The 24,713-nt window shown below is 43.4% G+C and overlaps 2 protein-coding genes across 2 annotated transcripts; one reads left to right on the top strand and one right to left on the bottom strand.

The window, feature by feature from the left end:
- Positions 1-7,984: 7,984 nt before the first annotated feature.
- aga (aspartylglucosaminidase) lies at positions 7,985-15,031 on the top strand. The gene is made up of 9 exons (XM_028960314.1): positions 7,985-8,153; positions 9,275-9,428; positions 10,041-10,153; positions 10,723-10,835; positions 13,090-13,204; positions 13,385-13,460; positions 13,589-13,696; positions 13,780-13,913; positions 14,586-15,031. Exons 1-9 carry the CDS (start codon positions 8,036-8,038, stop codon positions 14,684-14,686), a joined length of 1,032 nt encoding a protein of 343 aa, XP_028816147.1. The 5' UTR covers positions 7,985-8,035; the 3' UTR covers positions 14,687-15,031.
- On the bottom strand, positions 14,790-24,476 carry neil3 (nei-like DNA glycosylase 3). The gene is made up of 10 exons (XM_028960313.1): positions 24,330-24,476; positions 23,679-23,785; positions 23,131-23,256; positions 22,703-22,916; positions 21,860-21,934; positions 20,019-20,185; positions 17,940-18,109; positions 15,905-16,274; positions 15,418-15,592; positions 14,790-15,260 (listed from the first exon to the last, which is right to left on the bottom strand). Exons 1-10 carry the CDS (start codon positions 24,432-24,434, stop codon positions 15,078-15,080), a joined length of 1,692 nt encoding a protein of 563 aa, XP_028816146.1. The 5' UTR covers positions 24,435-24,476; the 3' UTR covers positions 14,790-15,077.
- Between the last annotated feature and the right edge of the window lie 237 nt (positions 24,477-24,713).

The following is a 24,713-nucleotide window of genomic DNA, read 5'->3' as shown; positions in this document are numbered from 1 at the left end:
TCTTTGCCTCTCAACAGGGGGTGGAAGAGTTTTCTCTCGGTCTCACTCTCTCTCTCTCTCCCCTCTCACAATGCACTGTTGTCATTGGCAACAAATTTCCATTGACAGCATATCACTGATAATTTAGGAGACGGTGCACACGTTTTCACCCTCACCCAGTGTTATTTATTTATCTACATGGGACCCCCCCCAAAAAAAAAAAAAAAAAGCCACCAGTATTATCAATGTCGCGTCGTGCGAGTGAACTGAACCAGAATGGCGATGAAGACGCGTCTGTTTTCACCTTCGCAGGGGCACATTCTCCGCCGTGTTTGAAAAGGAGGAGGAACTTTCAAAGGCCGTCCCGCTCAAAGACGGCGGGCATCTCAAAGGCCCCCCGCTGCCTGCGCCCCAAATGAGAAATCTCTCTGTGTCTGCGCAGCTCAGCTAATCTGCACTGTCTCGGTGCGCGTAGGGAAGCGTCATATTCATTTAACAAAGGCTGTGCCGGTTATCAAAGGCCCACTGTCTCTGTGAGCCGTCGACAGCTTGTATACAAGAGTTATTCCGCGACCGCAAGCACACGCAGCCAGAATGCAAAAAAGGCCCCGGGCCAGACGGACTCCGGCGTTTGAGGTGAAAGTTTTTCCGACACTGGCAGCATGATGATTTGTATTACAGGCTCTGCGAACTCTCTGCTTTTTTTTTTTTTTTTCGGAGCCCAACGTCTTTACTCAAACTGTCATGAATGCGCTACAAAAAAAAAAAGTTTACATATATATATATATATATATTAATTTTGACATGAACAGATGATGCATTTGGGAAAGGGGGATTTAGGAATGCTTACGACCCACAATGAGCCGAGATCCTTCTCTCCCCAGCTTTCGGTGCTCTGACTGAAGGCTTAGCTGAGAATAAAATTAGATATTGACCCGTGGGCCCACAGGGGGAACTGTTCACATGTTAGCTCTCACTCCACGTAGCTGGTTATAGATTGATAGATTCCTTTATTGTCTTTGCCCAGACTACAACACAATTGAGTAGCAGTCCTGGTGGCACATTCACTCATAATAAACAGAAGTGAAGAAGTACAGCTAAATAAAGTCTACATTAAAACAAAAAATGGCTTTTTATTTATTGTGGCTATTAAAACCATGTATTCTTTTAAAAGCATTTCACTGCATATCATATTGTGTATGACTGTGTATGTGACAAATAAAATTTGAATTTGAAATTTTTTTTTTAGCAAATTACCATGTGACAAGGTTCACAGTTCACACACTGTCACAAGTAATTCATTGCAAAAAGTGTGTTTGACTTTTTACATTTTTCTGTATTCATAAAAACAAATAGTTTTATGTTATATAATGCTTTATTTAGATAAATATGCATGTATGTAAATAATACAATAATATCTTATATGCCCTATTATTACTAGCACTATCGAAATTCTATTTTGTTTTATTAATGCAATAACTAAGCTCAACACATATACAATATGTTAAATGAAGAATGTACTTTTGTGCAATGCCATTTAATTTCAACTTTGTATCCTGAAATGCTATGCCAATATGAATATTTATTGCGTGACTTCTAAAGACTTAAGCAATCAGCAAAAATATTACCTTCTGATTGGATTGAAGCCTGTGTAATTTTTCCCTTTACTTGGAGAAGAAGTCTGTCATTTAATTGAATTTCGGAAATCAGTGCTCTTACATTGATTTTTCTATCTATATGATGCAGACACACCACCGTGTTCTCATTCCAGACAGAGCCCAGGAGGAACTCGGCGATTGTACTTACCCAATAAACAAACCAGCCCGAGATTGGCTCGCTCGGCCCACAATCATCCATCTAATTCTGCCTCAACAATGGCACTTCCCTGCTCTCAGTGCAATTAGTATAGCGTGCGTATGGAACGCATTCACCTAAAGCATTTGCAATATCTGGGGGTTTGCTTCTTGGGGTGGACGAACAAACAGAGATAATTAAGCCAGCCTTTCCTCTATTGCTGTATGACAGAAAATATGAGCCATCAGTGACAAGCCTCCAAAAAATATATATTGTGCATTTAATAACAATCTAGCTTTAGAAAACTGTGCACTACAATGTGCATTGTTAATTTTTTAGAGGACCGTCTACCTGTATTTACATATAAGAAGCAGGAACATCTGCTCAGTGAATCACACCAATTAGCATGAATAGATTCACCAGTGACGTCACAAACCTTCAACATTTACTGTCACCCGGGAGCATATGAATTTATAAAAGCCATCTGGAGTGTTAATTACTGTGAACTCGTGACAACAGGCTGATCCGGCTCGATCGTATCAGCCATCTTGCACGCAAGTCTTGCTGGGCGCACCTGGTGTCCGTCCAGGGTGGAGTAAACGCTACTGCAATTACGGCATCAATGCAGATATTTCCCAGGCTCGGCAGCGGTGTATTATCACCCCTTTACAGTATCTCGGGCTTATCTGCCACGTTCAGATGGGGAGAGGAAGAGAAACGGGGAAGAAGGAGGCAGTCAGAGGCCATAGCTGTCACACACAAATGCACCCTCAGCACCTTTTTGATAAGATGGGTTGTTCCCATTTTTTTCTGACAATTGACATTTTTTGTTGGATACTCAATTGAAACCATACTCTTCACTATAATAGCTGCTTTAACAAAAATGCAATTTTCATGAGCTCAGAATTCCTGTAGTTACAGTAGAAAGGAGAATAAATTATCTCCATGTATTGATTTGGCATGACACAATATGTAATTTCATTTACTGAACCACAGTAATCCCCAATTGGGCAGCATTATTGGGCAGATTAATAACGGAACCACTGTTACATTATAATTTTTTCATTTTTGTATTTTATCTGTAACTGTAAAACTACATGGCAAATCTGATAAGCAAAGAATGCTGAACATTAGGTCCCACAGTGGCATGCAAAAAAGTACAAAAGTGTTCCAAGGAAGACAAACCAGAGATGCAGAGAAAGAAAGGGTAATGTTTGCCAAAGGTTCATTGAGATAACTCATATGGAGTTATTCTGGTACGATTGCACAGAGCAGCTACAATTGCGCAGATTGCTGAATATTTTATTCTGGTCATGACTGAAAGGTGTCTGAACACACGTTGCATCATGGCTTGCTTTGTTTGGGGCTGCATATACATAAATAGAGACAGTGCAAACCCCAGGGCAGCCCCAAAAATGCCAAAAGTTTGGATGTCGGTACTGAATCATGGAAGCGGTGGAAGAAGGTGCCCTGGTCTGACAAATCACAGCAGGGTGTGTGCGAATTGCTTGCCCGGGGAAGACGTGGCAGCAGGATGCACTATGGGAAGAAGAAAAGCTGGAGTAGACGATATGATGCCCCTGGCACAATCAGGCCTGCAAAAAAAAGTTAATGCTTTGAGGAACTAGCAAAGGAGTGAACAATGTTGACTAGGCTTCCAAATTCCACAGATCTCAGGCTGCTAGAGCATCTATGGAAAGTCCAATCCATGGACGCTCCAACTCACCACAGGACTTGAAGGGCTGTAATGTGCAATGTTGAGTTTATCCCTGGGTCAGAGTGAGGAGAATCTATATAAAATTAGGCCTGGGATTTTAATATTGCGGCTGACCAGGGTTTGTGTCTGTGTATATATGGCCACAGAGCAATTTATGGAATAACAAATGGGATGGAAAAATGTATTTTGCTATCACTGAGCATTAATTTCCATTTCCAATCCCTAGAAGTGATGATCCCATTAAATTCAAAAAGGTTGCATGCCAACATATTGCCCACAATTTGAATGCATCCACTGAACGTTCTGAGCCAAAGTAATTTGGGAGAATTGCTTTTTCTTGGGCAGTTTGCCTATGCAAAAAAGGATATCTGCAATTCAACTGTCAAACTGACAGCAACAGTCTGTTTGTTAAAGAAAGTATTTTAGGAGTTACATAATTGTATGAGTTAAACCTAATTTACAGGTTTATGGCATTAACTTTTATTGTTGTTGCCATTGGAAAAATAGATTTAAATAATGACTCTTCAGCCTTTGTGTAATTTAATAAGCCCCAGATAATGTGCCAGGCAAGTCATTCCTGTATTTCTGAGGACCTCTGAAACCTTCTAAGCCATTTTCAAAGAGTTTCTGTTCATTCTGCCAATACTGGATCTATATGGTCAATGTTGTTGTTTATCTGTACATCATTGCATCATTTTGCTGATGAGTGTAAGGATATTTCACACATTGGGCACACTGTGACCTTGATTTGAAGACATTAAACAGTCTTGTGAATGCAGATTTTAGTCAATGCAAAGTAAGTCAGTAAAATGACTAACACAAAGTAAGGCATTGATTATATCTTTCTGAATGCTGAAAATAGTTATGTGACTAAGAAAAAAAACTCACCATTGTTGGAGAACTTACATTTTACATTTTAATGGGGACCAGTACATCAAAACATAAAAAGTGGCAATGCATCTTGGGTGATGACAAACATCACGTTACCCCTCAGTATAAAGCACATTGGTTTAATCTCACATCAATTATCTGGTAGATATTATCTGGTAGATATGATGACGCATCACTTAGAGGAATGGAAGTTATCATATGTGGTGAGCAGATGAAATAGCATAATACAGTGACAGAGAAAAGCATTTGACTTCACAATAGAACACGCAATTCAATTTACTTTACAAGACCACTATGGTATCAAGTCACAGCAAGTGTCATTTAAAATGTTTTGAGACCAGATGCCAGTTTACGGTGTCATGTTGACCTTTGTCAAGTTGCTATGCCAACAGTGATGACTTGGCATAACATTTGAAAAGAATGGGCCATGTCTGGTAATGATAAAAGAACTGACAGCGAATTCAATATATTCAGCTTTTTTTTTAAACAGGGTAAACCTAGTGACCTAGTGATCAGCTAGTGATATCTAACTTTTGAGTGATTTCTCTAAAAGTAAAAATTTTGGTCAAATGGATTTTTTAGTATTTACAGTTAAATTTGATATCCCAGCATTTTTATGTGTATAACACAATATATAGTGATGGAAAAAGAAATTTTTTAACTCCAAATGTAGTACTTAACAAAATCCCTCTAAATGTATGAACAAAAGTTGCCAAATCTGGATGCTGTCAGTTAAATGAAGCATCAGTCTCAGGTTAAAGACTCCTGGGGCTTGAAAAATCGCGGCGCAGCTGCCATTTTACTGTGTTTACGCTTCGATCTCTCACTTTGGAGTTTTAGTTTAATTGGCAACCAAGCTTCAAAAGGAAAGGAGAGAAAATGCAGCTAAATTAACAACTTCAGCAATTAACACCGCTCTTAGAATTGAACTGGCATTAATTTAGAGGCAAAAGTCTGGAAAGTCGCCTAGCTAACATCTCTCAATGTTTTGATCGTCACATCTAGCGACAAGTGTGGACACTTCACTCAGCAAACCTTTCATCTGTTCCGCTTGTTGTTGTATTCAAACACAATAGAAGACAGTTGATCTATATTGCCATTTGCTTTAGTTGGATCGTACTTAGTTGGTTTGCTATGCTGAAATTTTTGCCAGTTCGCCCTACCTTGGCTTTAGCCTTGCCCTGGTTCTTCCTTTTAATTCCCCTGTGAAACTTTTGCACCATCTGCTAAGATTCAACAATGTTACCTTAAATCAATATATGGGGCAAGAACTGTTTTGGTGAACAACGTAATGATGCTACGTAAACAGTCAGAAATTAAACAAGCTATAATTTTATTTTTTGTCAGAATCGTATTTAATCCCCTAAGTACCTATTTGCTCTTTCATAAGTTATATTCAACACAGCAGACAAAATGTGTCCACATATTCGCAGATTATTTTGAGTTACTTTAGTGTACTGCATAAATTTAGTATAATACTATAAGTGAAAGTGAAGTGATACACTGCAGCAAAGTACATGGTGACACAACAAAATGTGCCCTCTGCATTTAACCATCACCCTTGGTGAGCAGTGGGCAGGCATGAAAGTCGTCCGGGGAGCAGTGTGTGGGGATGGTGCTTTTGCTTAGCTCGGGATTCGAACCTTCGAATCTTCGGCAACCTTCTGATTATGGGGCCGCTTCCTTAACCGCTAGGTCATCCAAAGTCCCTTAAAGACTAAGATTAAGATTACAACTAAATGTCTTTTTGGTGTCAAATGTATTTGTCATGATCCGTACTGGCAGGGGTTACTCCGGAGTTTCATGTTAGTCTTGTGTAATGTTCCCTGATCGTGCTCACCTGTTGTATATTTATATAATTGTATAAAGCTGTTCGTGTCTGTTCGTCGTCGGGTCATTGTGTGTTGATGTTCCCTTGTCGTGTGCAGTCTGTATTAAACCCCTGTCGTCTGAAGTCGTGAGTATGCGTCCTCCTTCCTCGCAATGTCCAGCCCACCGTGACAGTATTCCTTTCCAAGCTGAATTTGACTGAAAATAAAAAAATACAATAATCATATTTTTACTTCAGTTTGTGATATGCTCTGATGCACACTTTATAAATAAAAAAAAAGAGATTGACTTCTCAAAGACAGACAGATATTCAGGCTGTCGCTGCATCAGAAAAGACATGATTGATGAAACTCCAGTTGAAAGGGGCGATCTCATGAGTTAGTGTTCGTAACCCCCGATCAATAAAACCAAAGCAGTAATAGCACTCTGCCACTGGTGAAATACCAATTGCAGCCTCTCTCTATCTGTCGCTCATTTACCCTCAAACTCTCCCTATTTTTCTTCTGATCTCTCAGCTCTGTCATTTCATGCACTTTATGTCAATGTTTAAGGACAAAACTATGACTTTTTTTTTGAAAATTGCACACCTCATATGAACAAATGCATAAGCGTAAGCAACATTCTTGGCCACTTTTCAATGTTTGATCAACACTTTGTTGCCGCTTTCATTTTTCCAGTGCAGTGAAGTGAAGAGAATGTCCCAGCATGTCCCAAGTGCCACAATGTTGGGGTGTGGATCCTTGGATTTATTTAGAAGGTAAGATAAGTAGCAAAGGACTGAATAGGCAGCTGGAAAAACCCAACCTACTGAGGTTCCCAGATTCAGCATGTTTCTGGGCGCAGGTTTAGTTGGGGCTAAATAAATCCCAGGTTCCACACCCCAACATTATGGCATTTGGGACATGCTGGGACATTCTCTTCACTTCACTGCACTGGAACAATGAAAGCGGCAACAAAGCGTTGATCAAACATTGAAAAGTGGCCGGTAATGTTGCTTATGCTTATGCATTTGTTCATGTGAGGTGTGCAATTTTCCCCAAAAAAAGTCATAGTTTTGTCCTTAAGGGGCAGTGGTGGCCTAGCGGCCCCGTAATCAGAAGGTTGCCGGTTCGAATACCGATCCGCCAAGGTGCCACTGAGGTCCCCACACACTGCTCCCTGGGCACCTGTCATGGCTGCCCACTGCTCACTAAGGATGATGGGTTAAATGCAGAGGACAAATTTCACTGTGTGCACCGTGTGCTGTGCTGCTGTGTATCACAAGTGACAATCACTTCACTTATCACTTCACTTAAACCAATCAATTAATTCAATTAGATTTGCACCTTTCATGCAAATAGCAGTGCAACACGCCTATGTAAAAGTGTATAAACAGCAATATAAAATATTTTTATATAAAATATAAAAATAGGATAAGCAGCAAAAGGAATAATATTTAAATTTGTAGTGTAAATAGTACGTAAGATAGAAATAAAAACTTAATTCAATAAAACTAAAAACATTATACAAAAGCAAGCAAAAACTGAGCCTTTGAACATAATTGAGCTATCTTGAAATGCCTTGGTGACTTTTTCTAGAAAGCTTTTTATAATAAGGAAGTGATTTTCCTTCTCTGACTGCTATAAAACTGCCGTTTTATACAGAGCTGCTATTTTAATAATTTTCGAACGCATGGATTGACGGAATGCGTTCCGCTGTCGCCCCGCCCACAAGGTCAGGGTACAGAATTCCGCGACTCCGCCCCTTTTCTGCGTCACGCGCGGTCATGTGACGGAACCAGGAAGTTTCAGAGGAACTGGCGCTTCGCACGTAACTCCGGCCGAGATGCGACGCCTGCCTCTCCTGCCTCTCCTCCTTGTTTTCCTGCCCTTGCTCCAGCCTGGGAGGGCCGTGCTGCCCCTGGTAATCAACACTTGGCCGTTTCAAAGTGCCACTGATGCAGGTATTGTGTGGTTTGGACGTATGTAAATTGTGAATGCGTGGCGTTGCGTGGTTTAGTATTTGTACTCGGGATGCATATTAGACCTCGCACACACAACCCTAAGTTTCTTAATATATTATTGCTTTACATTTGTATGTCTGTCTTGATTTTGCCCATGTAGTAGACATTTGAGTTTTATGCTTCAGCATGGTATAAAAAAAAAAAAAAAGCAACACACAATACTCTTGGTGAGCAGTGGGCAGCCATGAAAGGCACACAGGGTGCAGTGTGTGACTGTGCTTTGCTCAGTGGCACCTTGGCGGATCGGGATTCGAACCTTCTTATTACAGGGCCGCTTCCTTTACCACCACTGCCCAGTGGGTTAATGTTTTCAATGAGCACATGACTGATACTACCTGTGTGCCTGGTTAGATAAGTTAGATAAGATAAACCTTTACTGTCATTGTCACTTCTCAAGGATCAGTGCAATTTAAGGTGCAGTCGACTCAGTGCGAAGCATATAGTTAAGACAGGAAATAAGACAGACTTAAATAACAAATAAATAAAATAGTCGTTAACATAATATACAAATTACACTGGGGAAAAAATAAGTACTAAAAATACAAATTGCACAAATATACAAAAATACAAGTTGCTGTGATTGGTCACACACTGGCAAGATTTAAGTATGAGGACTATTTGACTCAAGGTTTATAGTCTAGTAAGGGCCTATATATACCATGGGAAAAGTCTGACCAACAACTGGTCACACAGGGGTGTATAACTAGGTGAAGTAAATGGTAATAGGCGGTAATATGGGTGGCCTATGAACCAGAAGACCCAGGTTCAAATCCCACTTACTACCATTGCGTCCCTGAGCAAGACACTGTAACTACTGATTGTAAGTGATTGTCATTGTGAAACACTGCAGCACAGGACATGGTGACACAAGCAGTGTATGGGGACGGTGCTGTACTCAGTGGCACCTTGGCAGCTTGGGATTCGATCCGGCAACCTTCTGATTACGGGGCCGCTTCCTTAAACGCTAGGCCACCACTGCCCCACTGGTAATGCGCTCTAGGTAAGGACGTCTGATTAATGCCCTAAATGTAATAATCAGGGTCCTGTTATTGTCTCCACAGCATGGAACGCTCTGAAGGATGGCGGCTCGGCGCTGGATGCCGTGGAGAAGGGATGCTCACGGTGTGAGCAGGATATGTGTGATGGGAGTGTTGGCTATGGGAGTCATCCAGATGAGACAGGAGAGACCACCCTTGATGCTATGATCATGAATGGGTGAGTTAACGCTTTCACCAGAGTAACAAAATTATTCAGAATCATTTTGTTCAGTTGTAGCTGATGTCAGTTGAGCCCTGTGATACATTTTTGGTGGGGTAACCTTTTATTGTCCAGCTAACGGTTACCTTTTTGAAGATTCGCAGCATTTCTTATTTATTGTTGTCTTTATTGTGCCTTTTTCATGATCTTTTCTCTAGGTCTAAAATTACATGGAGATTGCTAAGGTCAAATTGGGTTCTCGTAAAATAATAGTGTATATATATATAAGAGACACTGTAGTTTTTTCTGTGTCAAATATTGATGTAAAAAATTGTGAGGAGATCATAGGGAAAACGTGATTGATGTCTGGACTTTCTTTAATCAACAAAAAAAGGGTCTGAGGCAAACAGAAGGACAAGAGAGGTCCCTCTGAAGTCCTAACAAGTGGGTATGACTATGATGTACTGCTCAGAGCTGCTTTCTCAAGGTTGAGGTTAAGATCTGTCCAAGCCTCCATCCACATCCCCGATAAGAGACGACTGGATGCACATTCACACTCAAACAAAAGGGTACACAACTTGAGGAATATAAGAATTTTCCATCACACTTCCGCATTGTACATCCGTTCAGGGATACAATGGAGGTCGGTGCAGTGGGAAACCTGCGGCGGATCAAGAGCGCCATCAGTGTGGCGCGGGCCGTGATGGAGCACACTGCTCATACGCTGCTGGTTGGCGAATCAGGTACAGTTTAGAGATTCTGACATGCGCTTAAGCATATTGCCTTACCCAGGTACTACTTTGGCCAATTAAAAACAGTTTACCAGACGCCCTTATCCAGAGTTCCTTACAATCCGTAGTTACACAGGCCAGTCCTCCTCAGTGTTAAGTGTCTTGCTCAGGGACACGATGGTAGTAAGTGGGGTTTGAACCTGTGACCTGTGGTGACTTGTGTTCTTATGTAAGTGCAATTTCAATTTGTGAGTGCTTTTTAATAGCTTAGCAACTATCAGTATAATAATAATTAATAATAATGTCTTGTGCTGCTGTTCTATTTGTTTTCTCATCCGCTTACGATAAGGGACCCTGACAGGTTTAATTAAAGCATTCCATTCTGGTCTGGTATGATTGGTTCATGAAAAAGAGGCAAAAATCCATCTCCGAACCAGAAGAACCGTTCTTACACAGCAAACAAGATGTAGCAAACCTGGCAACCTGTTCCTTAACTATACATGAAAAAAGGAAGATTAGGAAATAAACAGCACTTCTATTTGCAATTTGTCATGGAACGTATTTTCTGCTTTGTTCTGCAGCCTCTGAATTTGCTGAGAACATGGGTTTCCCTGCTGAAGACCTCACAACCAACACATCTATGACTATGTTTGCTGAATGGCTGAGACAGAACTGCCAGCCTAATTATAGAAAGGTGAGAATATAATTAATTTCAGATCAGGTTTTTATTTAGTCCTCGAGACTCGCTTACAAAATGTTCTTCAGCTGCAAACATTTGTGGCAAGGGTTCTGCTGACAGTGCACCACCACTCCGTAGTCTGATCTGTCTTGCTTCTTTTGCCCACTAGTAGTTCTTTCAGAGAGTTTAGTTCAGGTGTTTCAGACTGCCAAGGTTATGAACTACAGACTGCCAAGGTTATGAACTATGGAAAGGATCACCTGAAAATGTTTCTTCCTGCAGCCTCCTCCCGTTTTGTGAGAATTTCCGAATGCTGGGGTGTCCAAACTTTTGCAGGGCCTTTGTTTTACTTTTTAACCTCCGTAAGTGTTACAAAGAAACTTCATCTTTAAGTTGCCTTTAATGCTTTTATACCTTCTGCTGATCAGGTCACCTGCTCACCTAGCTATTTGCAGTAACAGACATTTTGTTGGCTACCTACTCTGGTCTCACTTCTACAGTGAAAGTAAATTTTTTGTCATTGTGATACACAGCCTTAGTGAGCAGCGGGCAGCCATGGAAGCACCTGGGGAACCTCAGCGGAACCTTTACTGTTTGGGATTTGGACCCACAACCTTCCGGTTACGAGTTCCTTAGCCACTAGGCAACCACTGCCCAGCAAAATGCATCATGCATCAGTAATAATTTTCTATTTCTCCTATTCAGATCAAAATTCAGTCGCTAAGTACTGCCCCGCCACCAAAATGGTAAATAGTTTTCTATGCAAATACATTTTCTGCATAACTCATAAATGTTCAGGCAAGTTTGAATGGCCCGGTAGTCTTGAGGCAGAGATATTTTTCCACATTTTCAGTTCTTTTTTTTATTTTTTTCCCCCTCCATACTTATCCACGCCTGGAAAGGACTGAAATTCCATACCAGCCCATACTGCGTAGGAACCCCAGATTTAGATGGCCATTCACATGAACATTCCTCAGAACATTTGGAAAGATATCAACTTAATCTCCAACCAAAAATATGCATGATGATTTGAAGCCAATATGAATTATGCATCACATGCATTATGAGGGGGATGATTGCTGATCCTAACATGCTGTTACTATTGGCACAATCAAAGCCCTATGGAAAATGATGCAAAACACACTGAATGCATTATTTATTTCTTGTGGTATTCATACCCAAGCAAGATTAAAATGTCTGGGTACTTGTCCAAGTGTATCATGAAATCTCCTCAAGAAAGAGAAAGATGTTGTTAACAATCCTTGAAAAAAAATGAATTTGCAACATGATATAAAAATGATTATCCACTCTCCATTTGAGGATAGCTTTAAAAATCTAATTTACATTTCATTTACATTCTGATTTCAATGCTAAAACCTGCAATTCCAGCAAATACCACCCCTGGCAACTTTATTAGAAAAGCATATCCTGGAGCTTTAACTTCAGTATCGCAATAAGCGCCTTTGCACTTTAAAAACCATGATTACACTTCTAAAGCCTGATGAGAACTGTGCTGTGTGAACAAAATTTATTTAAATGTGGTAAGTGACATGGTCTCACACCTCAAAAGTCTTGAGTTCAGGTCAGAGTTCCAGTTAGCCTAGAATGTAACACACTTGCCTTTTAGTAATTTGTTAAAACCCCACTTACTACCATTGTGTCCCTGAGCAAGACACTTAACCCTGAGTGTCTCCAGGGGGACTGTCCCAGCAACAACTGATTCTAAGTCGCTCTGGATGAGTTCATCTGATAAATGGTGTAAATGAACATGGGTCTAAATAGCGCTCTAAAACTCCTTGTGGCCAAAAAAGGTACTACATCAAAAACAAATGAGCGAAATGAAGTAGTTTCCATAATGGAATGGTGGCCAATGGTCTAGAACCTACAAAGGACCATCTGTGCACATCAGCAAATTAGAAATAGCTTATGTGCACACTTTATAGCCCTTCTTTAGTGATCAGTCACTGATCAGAGGACAGCTGCTGTATGGACATGTTTAGGTGATAGACCACTCCATACCCATGGCCATCATCCCTGCGGTGTAAACGGCCCCTCGCTCTATTCACAGCTATGGCGCTTTGGCCAGAGACTGACCACTGATGGACACAGTAGTGGGTGTCTGATAAACTGGTACAGCAGCAGATGGGCCACAGCCTGGAGCACTCTTCAAGAGTGTCTAAACTTTTCCTGTCCGGACCATATGTCTGTGTTTATTGGTGTAAGATCTCACAGATGTGAAAAGCTGTTTAATGAGATCTCTGCTTTACAGAACGTATTTCCAGATCCCACCAAATCTTGTGGCCCATACAAACCAGGCAGTAAAGTGCAGAGAGGACGCTGGCATCAGCAAGAGAGAAAAGACATCCGCTCGCATGACACCATTGGTACGAAAGAAGTCCTGGCTTCAGTTTTGTTGGCTAATTCAATCAAAGGCTTTCTGGAGTGACTTCTAGTTATGCTCTCGTAATTACTATACAATTTTTTTTTCGAAATAATATTCTAAAAACATTAGAGGTACTTGAACTGTAGAAATACAATACCTATGAATCTCTGTTATTCTATAGGAATGATTGTGATTGGCCCTTCTGCACAAGTGGTTGCTGGGACATCAACCAATGGAGCTAATCACAAAGTCCCAGGGTCTGTGTTCATTATAACAACTTCATGATATTACATTATTGGTATAAATTCAGATTATGCACGCAATTTTAGTTTGGCTCAAAATCCGCAATTGCAGTAACTCCAGGTTCCTCCATCTTATTTTGCAGTCGTGTGGGAGACTCGCCCATCGCTGGAGCGGGGGCTTATGCAGACAGCGCGGTCGGGGGGGCGGCCGCCACGGGTGACGGGGACGTCATGATGCGGTTCCTCCCCAGGTGAGCCGACATTCATTTCGTAACGAAGTCAGGGTACACCGGCGGTGCCGGGTGTGAGCCGCAGCCTTCCTCCTGTCCTGCAGTTACCTGGCTGTGGAGCTGATGAGGACGGGAATGGATCCATCTAGCGCCTGCAAGACTGCGCTCTCCAGGATCAAGAAGCACTACCCAGGATTCTTTGGGGCAATCATCTGTGCCAACACAACGGGGATGTATGGTAAGCATGGAGTTAAGGTGCACAAGCAACCTTGAGAGGACGTGGAATATATGTGTAGTTTGATCGCTGTAGTCATGCTACAGGATTCACAAAAAAAAATCTATCTGCAGAGACACTATTCATTTCTTCTTAATATTGATGAGCAAAATAATTGACTGGTTAGTGAAGGTCGTAATAATAATGAAGAGAGTGATACGAGTGAAGAGATTAATCGCACCTCATTTTCACTCAGGGTGGGCTTGAGAAAAAAAAAAAAACTCATTGTGGGTTGACCGATATCCAGGCTGGGTCTCATAGAGAAACGGGTTCACAATGATTTTTTAATGTGTTTTTTAAAATACACCAGCCACAAAGGTAATTTTTAATACAATGTCCATTTTGTGCACATCATTGCTTTTTTATCGCTTCCTGTGGTGACTGCTTAGAACTAGAACTATGACGCAAAATGCTGTATCTTCCAGTTCTGCAATCTAATTGGCTGAGCTTTGATAGTTTCCAGAGCTATGCTACCAGCTTCAAGGTTATATTATACTACATTAATACATTAGAATTGTTATTAATTATGCATCTCTGGGATATTTCACTGTTTAATCGCTTTATAAGAGGGCAAGGCTGAAGTGATTAAAATTGCTGTAATTTACAAACCCAAAAGAACATCAACCTGTTCCTCAGGTGCTGCATGCAACAAGGTTCCCGGACTCAGCCAGTTCTCGTTCATGGTGTCCAACCCCCACACAGAGAGCCCGATCCAGAAGAAAGTGGACTGTTTTTAATCACTTGGAAAATAAAATTAGAGGCTGCTGAACGTCAGGTTCAGTTTTATTTTTTGGAATATATTTTAATTAAATTGCTGTGCAACACAGACCAGATTTTTTAAAAAAATAAGCAATTTTATTATTGTATTTTTGAAAGACACATTAATTAAAATAATATCCCACTTTGTTATTGATAGAGCGATACAAACATAGCAGTTTAAATAATATTTGAAGACATGTGCTGTATCATGACTGTAATACAGTTGCCGTGTTCGTCTTCAGTGATGCCGCTGTAGCGCAGCCACAGCACCAGTTATTTTGGGGTTAAGTAAAGTGTGCACTGGAGTAAAAACAAAAGTCGTGCCAGATAAACCACGGCGGCCTCGAAACGCCAGTGGTGGGGACTGCTTCAGCAGCCGGGCAGGATGCCTAGTCCCGGCCCGTGCTCCGCCCACAGGAAGAAGCCGCACTGCTTGCCCTGTTTTAAAGGGCAAACGTAGAAATTGCGCCCGTTGTTGGGTCCCAATTTCAGCACCGTTCTCATCAGGCAGCGTCTCCCATGGTTACAGGCAGGAAAGTGCAGATCAGCCCACTGTGTAGCAGAGAGAGAGAGAGGGTGTTTGGTGCATCAGCTCTGTAAATGTGTCAGGTTGGTCATCGTGACCCGCACAACGTTTTTTTTTTTTTTTTTTCAATGAACGTATTAATTTGCGGCGCCGTTGTCAGTGTCTTGTGGCTGCTTCTCTCACCTGAAAGAACTTGCACTGTTTCTCCCGCGGAAGGGAGCAAGCGTAGAATTGTCTGCCTCTGTTTTCGCCGTCCTTGTTTACCACCCGGAGCAGACAGGGGCGACGGTGAGACGCGCACCGTGGGACCGACGGAGAAGAGGCGGCGGTACCCTGAGCCGCTGTGGGCGGAACAGCGCTAATAAAATAATAAAAAAAAAAATAATCTGAGTGTCAGATGATGTTTTGCACATTTTAATTTAATTAAGCCCACTTCTTTTTCCCTGCAGCACCGATTGCCGTTTGCCTTCTCTGTGTCGAGACTCTTAATCAAGCTGCTCATTCTGAAATAATAATACTACTATAAAAAAAAAAAAAAACATTTATACGAAGTCATTTGCGGAGTGCTGGTCGGAGGAAGAGAAAAAAAGATCAAGCTTGCTCTTCAGAGCCTAATGTGGTGACGTCAGGAGGCTTTCTGTCTCGTTAACACTTCGCTCATTTCACTCACTCTGCGCGGGCGGGGCTCCCAAACACGCCGCCGCGATCCAGCCTCATTTTCTTGTGCGGCCGGTCGCAGGAGTCCGGCGGGTCTCGTTTGGACGCCGCTCGGCCCTCTTTGGTCGAGTCGTTGCGGCCCTTTTTCTCCTGGCTGCCGTGGCGCCTGTTGTCCACAGCCAGAGAATTCAGATGGCAGCCGGCGGAGGACGGCGGTGAGCTCATGTCGGCGGGCTTGGTGCTCAGGTCTGTGATGACCAGGGTGGCGGCGCCAAACGCAGCCCTGCGGTTCAATTTCAGCTCACGTTGGGGCCTGGAGAAGGACTGGCAGGGATACCTGATGAGGCTGCTGGACGGGGGTGCGGGGTCGGGCTCGGTGGCGACTGGGGTAGGAAATTGGAGAAAGTGGCACAGTGGAGTCAAGATATCTTGTTTGATACCCCACCCCCACCCAGCAGTGGAGTCATTGGCCAGTGTAATGAAATGAACTGGCCACCCATCTACTGAGCAAAATGTCCACAAAATCATCATGAATACAATTCTGCCGGCACCCGACCTGACACTGGACGCACACACCATTTCACTCACACACCTACAGACAATTCAGAGTTGCCAATTCACCCAGCGGCCGTGCCTTTGGAAGGCCGGAGGAAACCCGTACCAACAGGGAGAGAATGCAAACTCCACACACAAGGGTCCAAGCTGGGATTCAAACTCCGAATCTTGCGGCCACTGTGCGGCCTGGTAGTAATGTATACAATGCATGATTAATCTAATCGCAATCGCGATGTCAGTCTGTGCGATTTAAATGATTAGTACATGGATTGGATCGACAACATATCACTCATTCTCTCAAAGTTTGCGAGTCGGATGTGATGTGTTTGGTCACATGACTTAATTCGGAGACATATTGGTAGACACGGCATGACGAACTGCATCGTACGTCAACGTCGCGGCCATATTGCGATAGGCCCTGCTGTGGAGTGACGCATATACATGTCTATGGAGAGAAGTGCATAAAAATGCCTCACTCTTGTGCTGCTTGGGGCTGTACAAACCGCTGTACGCTCCAAACCAGATCCCGGGGGATTACATTTCATAGGTAAGGCTGGACAATTGTTTTGAATATATTTGGCTATTATAAAATCCCGTTTTATAAGTCTTAACCTTAGCTAAGCTAGGCTAAGCTAGCGAAGCTATGCATTCCTGTGTTCAAGTCAGCCTCCAAACAACGTTTTGGCTAAACGTAGGCATTAACTATTTAGACTGTTCTTAGCTGTTTAGTTAACTTTTCTGAAACTTTGAAGGTTTCCTAAAGAAATTCACCTCAGTTTACAAATCTTAACCTTAGCTAAGCCAGCAAAGCTATGCATCCCTGTGTTTAAGTCAGCCTCCAAACAACGTTTTGGTTAAACGTAAGAACTATAATACGGGATTTTATAATGGCCAAATATAATCAAAACAGTTGTTTAGCCTTACCAGGGTTTGTCGTTCGACAGTAAGGTAAAGAGTTTTTTGTGATTATTTCATTTTGTAGAATATTGTATTTTGAAAGCACTGAGCATTTCAAGTTGTTATAAGTAGTTTGTATGTTTCACTTTGAAATTAAACATTTCACTATTAGTAATTTGTATGCGACTTTTCATTGATATACAAGCAAGTGCCCTTTATCATATCGCTATCGCAATATTGATCTCAATAATATGTCTTTTTCCCCAAATCGTGCAGCCCTACTCTATACTCACTTTTTTACATAAAAGAAAGGATGTGGCCTAAAGGAGGCCAAAGCAGTGGTTGGCCAAGCGAGTAAGGAAATGGACCTGTCAAAACGTTGCCGGTTCAAGGTGCCACAGGTACCATCCCCCCACACTGCTCCCCAGGCGCCTGTCACGGCTGCCCACTGCTCACCAAGGGTGACGGGTTAAAATCAATGGACACATTTCGATGTGTCACTGTGTGCTGTGCTGCAGCGTATCACAATGACAATCACTTGACAGCATTTCACTATACAGTATGATTAAGTGTTCAGAAGAACATCTGAAACTCACCTTTTGGTCTGGGGGTAAGACATGCCTCACAGGACTTGCTGATTGGTCGATTGATCAGAGTGCAGAGGTTACAGGCCCACTCCTCCTCCTCCCTTTTTGCCACCAGATCGCTGTTTGATGTATCTCCATGGTAAGCCCAGCTGATCAGACTGTTTCTGCTTGGGAGTTTGCTGTACAGGGAGATCAAATGAATGCTGATTCGAGTACATTGAAATAATTGCATTTAGTAGTCCTGAAATGTCAATAAAGTTACTCTCACATTATTGACCACTTTATTAGAAATACCATCACTGTAGTTCAGCTGTTAAAAGTACAATTTTAACACCAACTGGTGTTAATGACTGGACATTTACCATGGATGACAGAATGACATGTACTTCTGCTTGTTTCTAAAAAATAAAGTGACCGATGTACAGTACAGGCCAAAAGTTTGGACACACCTTCTCATTCAATGAGTTTTCTTTATTTTCATGACCATTTACGTTGGTAGATTCTCACTGAAGGCATCAAAACTATGAATGAACACATGTGGAGTTATGTACTTAACCAAAAAAGGTGAAATAACTGAAAACATGTTTTATATTCTAGTTTCTTTGCTCTGATTACTGCTTTGTACACTCTTGGCATTCTCTCGATGAGCTTCAAGAGGTCGTCACCTGAAATGCTTTTCCAACAGTCTTGAAGGAGTTCCCAGAGATGTTTAGCACTTGTTGGCCCCTTTGCCTTCACTCTGCGGTCCAGCTCACCCCAAACCATCTCGATTGGGTTCAGGTCCAGTGACTGGAGGTCAGGTCTCCACTTTTTGTCTCCACTTTTGGCCTGTACTGTATGTGAATGTAGTGTGTTTACCCACCACTGTGTGCGTCGGGCATAAATGTAGCAGAGTGTGTGCACCCACCTGTCCACATAAACACGAATCCGAGCCACGACAGTCAGAACAACACAACACACAACAGAGTCCACAAACACTGCACAAACATGGACACAAGTGCCTAAAACCAGACAACCAGGTCGCGGTGGAGATCATTAGTAGAAAAATCACACTTCTCACTGCCAGACACTTCAGCCTCTGACAGGAACAAGACCTCCTCGTGATGAGCTCTCTCTTCTTTACCAGACAGCATCTCGCTTTCAGAGCAGAGTCCACTGTCAACCACGACCGAGGTGAACGCTCATCTTCAGTCGGTTTTACACCAAAGCCCAAACTGATCAGCAGGGGTGTCTTGTCCTCCCTAGTCACTTAACTTTGAGTATCTGCCGATGCAGATGGGCAAAATATACAGTCTTTGGAACTTGACTTTTTCGCCTTCTTTTACATGTGGGGATTTGAATGCACTGGCAGTCAGACGCGAGGGGTTAGGGTTAGGGTGGAGAAAGCTCACCGGTGCCGCCTCACCCACGCTGGCAACGTCGATGGCTTTCACACAACGCTTGCCATACGGTGCAATCCAGCTTCTAAACCTCGAACCTGCAAGCGATGCTTCCGAAAACACGCAATGACCCATTTCTGCTGGCAGCGCCGAGCAAGCCGCGTGCAGCAGCGGGGCGCGGGCCAGTCCGACGTCGCGGGTTCCACTGATCCTGGCACAGGAACCAAGTCATTCTCAAAAGACGACATGTACAGAAATAAAATAAACGTATGCGCACACGTTGCGGCTGCCATACGTGAAAGTGATTGTTTTTGTCATCGTGTGCGCACAACCCGTTTAACCGTCACCCTTAGTCAGCGGTGGGCAGCCATGAAAGGCGCCCGGGGGACAGGTGTCTTGCTCAGGGACGCAATGGTAGTAAGTGGGGTTTGAACCGGTGACTTGTGGTTCACAGGCAAGTGCGTTTACCCACTAGGCTACTACTGCGACACAGTGGCACCTTGGCGGTTCGGGATTTGACCCCGCAGCCCTTCAGTTACAAGTCTGCTTCCTCACCCGCCGAGACACGTTATTATCTAACAATGTACTATTTGCTTTTCTTCGTATATGGTGTATTTTTAATTGTTTTATACTTCTGAATCTGGTGGATTCACTGGTTAATAAACCGGGGGAAAGGAAACGCGCGTCGGCTTGTGTGCGCTTCCGTTACCCGATGTTGACCTGGCTCGGGTCCCCGCTCTGGCAGTGCCGGCAGAAGTACGTCATCCGGCTGTTGACTCCGAGGCGGCACGCTGTGATGTTCCCGCCACATTGCCCGCACCGAGGACGCCTGTAGACCTTATAATGTTTGTGCAAGGCGGCGCCGCTTTTACGGCACTGCGGAACGAAACAGAAAAAAGCCGGGGAGGGCGTCAGGACGTTCGGAATCATCCTCACTAAGCCTACTGCAACAGGCCGGTTCAGGCCGCCCTCCTGCTCTGAAGCAGGGAGATCCCATTTGCTGCTGCCGCAGAGAGCCTTTCTCCCCATCTGAAGAGACAGTAAGCCCTGCTCTGCCCACATGTTCGCATCTGCCATTAAAGCCTGAAGCGATTCCAGCAGCAGCAGCCTGCCTGTCCTCAACTCATTCATACTCATAATAACTTACTGAGTCAGCGTAATGACAGTAACTCATAAGGTTATTGGTAATTTAGCAAGGTAATACAGTACATATAGTTCAGGCCAAAAGTTTAGACACACCTTCTCATTCAATGTGTTTTCTTTATTTTTATGACCATTTACGTTGGTAGATTCTCACTGAAGGCATCAAAACTATGAATGAACACATGTGGAGTTATGTACTTAACAAAAAAAAGGTGAAATAACTGAAAACATGTTTTATATTCTAGTTCCTTTGCTCTGATTGCTGCTTTGCACACTCTTGGCATTCTCTCAATGAGCTTCAAGAGGTCGTCACCTGAAATGCTTTTCCAACAGTCTTGAAGGAGTTCCCAGAGGTGTTTAGCACTTGTTGGCCCGTTTTTCTTCACTCTGCGGTCCAGCTCACCCCAAACCATCTGGATTGGGTTCAGGTCCAGTGACTGTGGAGGCCAGGTCTCCACTTTTTGTTAAGTACATAACTCCACATGTGTTCATTCATAGTTTTGATGCCTTCAGTGAGAATCTACCAACGTAAATGGTCATGAAAATAAAGAAAGTACACTGAAAGAGAAGGTGTGTCCAAACTATTGGCCTGTACTGTATAAAGTAAAAGTTACTTGATTTCAGGTCCCAGGTAAGTCTATTACACACACCATAATAAATGAAAGACAGCAAGGGTCGGTTCAAGCATGATATTCATATTTTAGATCAATGAGATTTTGCCAATCATAATACTTTAAAAAGTGAAACGATTGTCATTGTGATACACAGCATACAGTGCACGCAGCGAAATGTGTCCCTTTCTTTTAACCCATCAGTGGCGCCTTGGCGGTAGAGGATTCGAACCCGCAACCCACCGATTACGGGTCCGCTTCCTTATACGCTGGGCCACCACTGCCCCTTCACGGATGTGTGTGTCATACCTTTCTTTCTATTGATCCAGTATATGTGGAGCTATACCACATATAATTTACTTGCAGAATTAAGAAACATTTGCAAACTTTTCACTGAAGATCCCTAAAATTATTATTCAAGTGATATTCATCACATTAGAAATTAGGTCTATCACGTGCCTTCAAATGCAAATGTATTTTTGACAGTGTTAATATATCACAATACAAGGTTTGGCTTTTTTTTTTTCGGCACGTATCAACTCTCTCCAATTTTTAAAGAGTTTGTTCCTGGATTATTGTTCAAGGAAAAGGAAAACGGCCTCAGAGGATGCAAACAGTCTCCGTCGGTTTGTGCGCCTTAATGCCCGCTCGCGACCAGGTTTTAATGCGTGTTCTACACCTGTCTGACAACCGATCGAGCACAGACTTCAACAGCAGGTGCAAATGGGACCTCCATCTGCCTCCCGTCTCCGGCAGGAATTCTGCTGCGACGGATTTGGGGAAGTAAAGCCCGTACCTTATAAAACAGCAGCGTGAAATCCCGTGTCATTTTTACCAGATGGCGGACCTGTTCTGCGGTGAGCCATTCAACCTGCGGGGAACAAATTCAGAGCAGATTTTTTTTTTTTAGATATCAGCCTAGTCAGGCACTGATGCAGAAGTACGCTGTCAGGTAAACGTCCACCGAGAAGCCACGCTGTCCCTAAATTGTGGCGCCGCCTGCGCTGTAGCACGGAGCCTCTTTTAGTTCGAGGAAATATATTGTGGATTAATCGTGTCCGATTCTATCAACTATAAGCCGTACGATGAAGACCGACATTATTCACCGCAGGGGGCCAGTCGGGTGGCGAGCTGGTTGGTGCCGTGGCCTCACGCATCCGAGATCGATGCTCTTTCCCGTCCTCAGGTCTCCTCCCACCATCCAAAGGCATGAACACCAAGTAGTTTGGAAACTCTGAATTGTCTGTAGGTGTGAGTGTGTGAAAGAATGGTGTGTGTGTGTGCCCCCCCCCCACCCCCGCACAGACTCCGACCCTGAGTTACAGTACTAAAGGGTTAAGGACAGTGAGTGAGAGTGAGTATTCACAACTGCCTCGCAGCTTTATGATGAAGTAATTGACAGTGAATGAATGTTCTATAGCTGCACGGACATATGGTGAATTTTTTTTTGCTATATTACTAGGCCATAAAGCCCCAGAATCTCATGTTTTTCTTGTGTTTAGGTTCTAATGTTTAAAAGCTCTTTGTAAGCAGAATCTGTAAATATGCTTATTATGGAATTCTGTGTGTATCAGCCTCCTTTTTTTAGTGCAAAATGATAAAAAATAAAATAAAATTACGAGAAGACGGTGGCCATTACTTTGACGGCTGGATGCAGGCCGCTGTCGAAGAGAGCCTCGTTCTTGATGATGTTGCCGACGCCGGGGAGCACGGCCTGGTCCAGCAGCACATCACACAGCATACGTCCGCCCTGCCTGCTCACCGCCTCCTCTGCTCGGGGGAAGCTGAACTTGGCAGAGCAAACATCAAGGCCCCGCATTTCTCTCGCTCTCTGCTCGCAGTCCTCCGTCACCCTGCGGTTTGACACAGCGCGGCGTGACATTCAACAAGACGCACCCCCCCCCTTCCCGCCTTGCGAGCTAAATGGACGTGTGCCTTTTATGTGCAATGATTACAGGCGAGGCTCGGGACTCGCTCCCGCACCGCGCCTTCGGCTGCAAATTGCCTCCATCTACGATTATTAAAAGCACAAATGAATGGGTGCCGAATCTGTAATGTGCTTCTAACCTGATTTCCACAGTGGAGTCATAAAAGTAGACAGTGTCGTCAGCGAGCTGGACCACGAGCGATGGCGGACTGCCCGTCTGGTCTGTGGGGTTGATCCGCATGGACCCGTTCATTCCGAAGTGAATCCTGTCGAAGAACAAGTTCAAACTTACTGAAGGGGTGAGATGCTGAAGCGCATAACGGCCACACGCAGCGTGGGGGGTGTGGCGAATTCTGATCCAAGGTGCCACTGAGGTGCCACTTAGCAAAAGCACCATCCCCACACACTGCTCCCTGGGCACCTCCATGGCTGCCCATGGCCCGAGAGGTCCATGAACCCACAACTAGCGATGTGAGATACCAGCGAGATATCGGCGATATTGATCTAGAACGGAGCACCAAACAGGCTGGGGATGCCCCTTTCTGTGATACCGCTGGGTCACAATAATGTGTGAGGTACTGAAACGTGGTACTGAAAGTAGAATAGCAAAAATATAGATACCATCGTGTTAGTATCAATCTGATACTAATACCAACTTGGCATCGATATTTTGGACCCACAAACTTACCTCAGTGCTCTCTGCCCAAAGTACAAGAACAGCTCTTTTCCCAGAGTCTCCACTCCTGTGAAGCTGCACCCACTGAAGATCTGGAAGGACCCTCTGTTGTTATTAGTCTGGACATGCAATATGAGAATAAAAAAAAATATATATATATATATATATATATATATATATATATATATATATATATAAACAAACACAGAATGTGCCACAGATGTGAACACAGATATGATGACTCAGTATCAGAGACAATATTGACCATTCGGGCGGCATCGATCTTTGTCGATCTTTGCTTATGGAAATTTCTTGGTCAAATTTCGTGGTTTGGGTGCAAGATATGAATCTAGAAATCTGGAAGAAAAAAAAACCTTTTTAGACTTTTGCTTCATAGCTCGTGACGAAAACCGGGCAGAAACACCCCTTTGGTGCAGTGGTGGCCTAGCGGTTAATGAAGCGGCCCCGTAATCAGAAGGTTGTGGGTTCGAATCCCGATCAGCCGAGGTGCCACTGAGTAAAGCTCCCCGGGCGCCTGTCATGGTTGCCCACTGCTCAACCAGGTGTTATAGTTAAAGCAGAGGAAACATTACGTTGTGTCACAGTGTGGTGTGCTGCAGCGTTTCACAACGACAATCCCTTCACTTTCTTTCTTCCACTTACAGGAGTCGCCGGTCCCGCCTCTCGTACATCTACGACAGTTTGTCCTTTCCGAACCCTGGCTCGCAGCTTCTCTCCGTTCAGCGCGCAGCCCGGACCCTCGACCATTTTCAGGAGACCCGGAGCGCGGCGTCGCACCCTGTTCACACCAGGAAGTGAAAAACGCGCCACGGCGCTCGGATTCGAACTCGCGCATGCGCGTCCGCCGTTGAACGCGCGCGCCTTCATGAAGTAAGTTGCTACTATTTTGCAGGACTTGCTACCTTCATGTCTGACTGACGCGTGTCTTTACACATTTTGTTACGAAAGAGTTTTAGAAATACATAAAACAAATGTAACAGACTGCAATATAATATAATTTAATATAATATAATATAATATTCACAT

This window comes from Denticeps clupeoides, chromosome 18 (genome assembly GCF_900700375.1).
Source record: "Denticeps clupeoides chromosome 18, fDenClu1.1, whole genome shotgun sequence".
Taxonomy (NCBI): Eukaryota; Metazoa; Chordata; class Actinopteri; order Clupeiformes; family Denticipitidae; genus Denticeps; species Denticeps clupeoides.
This window is presented reverse-complemented; position numbering and strand designations above follow the sequence as displayed.

Coding starts and splice junctions, on each gene's coding strand:
- neil3 (XM_028960313.1), bottom strand. CDS start 24,434: ATGGTCGAGGGTCCGGGCTGCGCGCTGAACGGAGAGAAGCTGCGAGCC. Junction 20,186..21,859: donor TCACGCTGCTGTTTTATAAG/GTACGGGCTTTA, acceptor TTCGTTCCGCAG/TGCCGTAAAAGCGGCGCCGC. Junction 15,593..15,904: donor GGGAGCCCCGCCCGCGCAGA/GTGAGTGAAATG, acceptor TTATTTTATTAG/CGCTGTTCCGCCCACAGCGG.
- aga (XM_028960314.1), top strand. CDS start 8,036: ATGCGACGCCTGCCTCTCCTGCCTCTCCTCCTTGTTTTCCTGCCCTTG. Junction 8,154..9,274: donor TCAAAGTGCCACTGATGCAG/GTATTGTGTGGT, acceptor TTGTCTCCACAG/CATGGAACGCTCTGAAGGAT. Junction 13,205..13,384: donor CCGCTCGCATGACACCATTG/GTACGAAAGAAG, acceptor GTTATTCTATAG/GAATGATTGTGATTGGCCCT.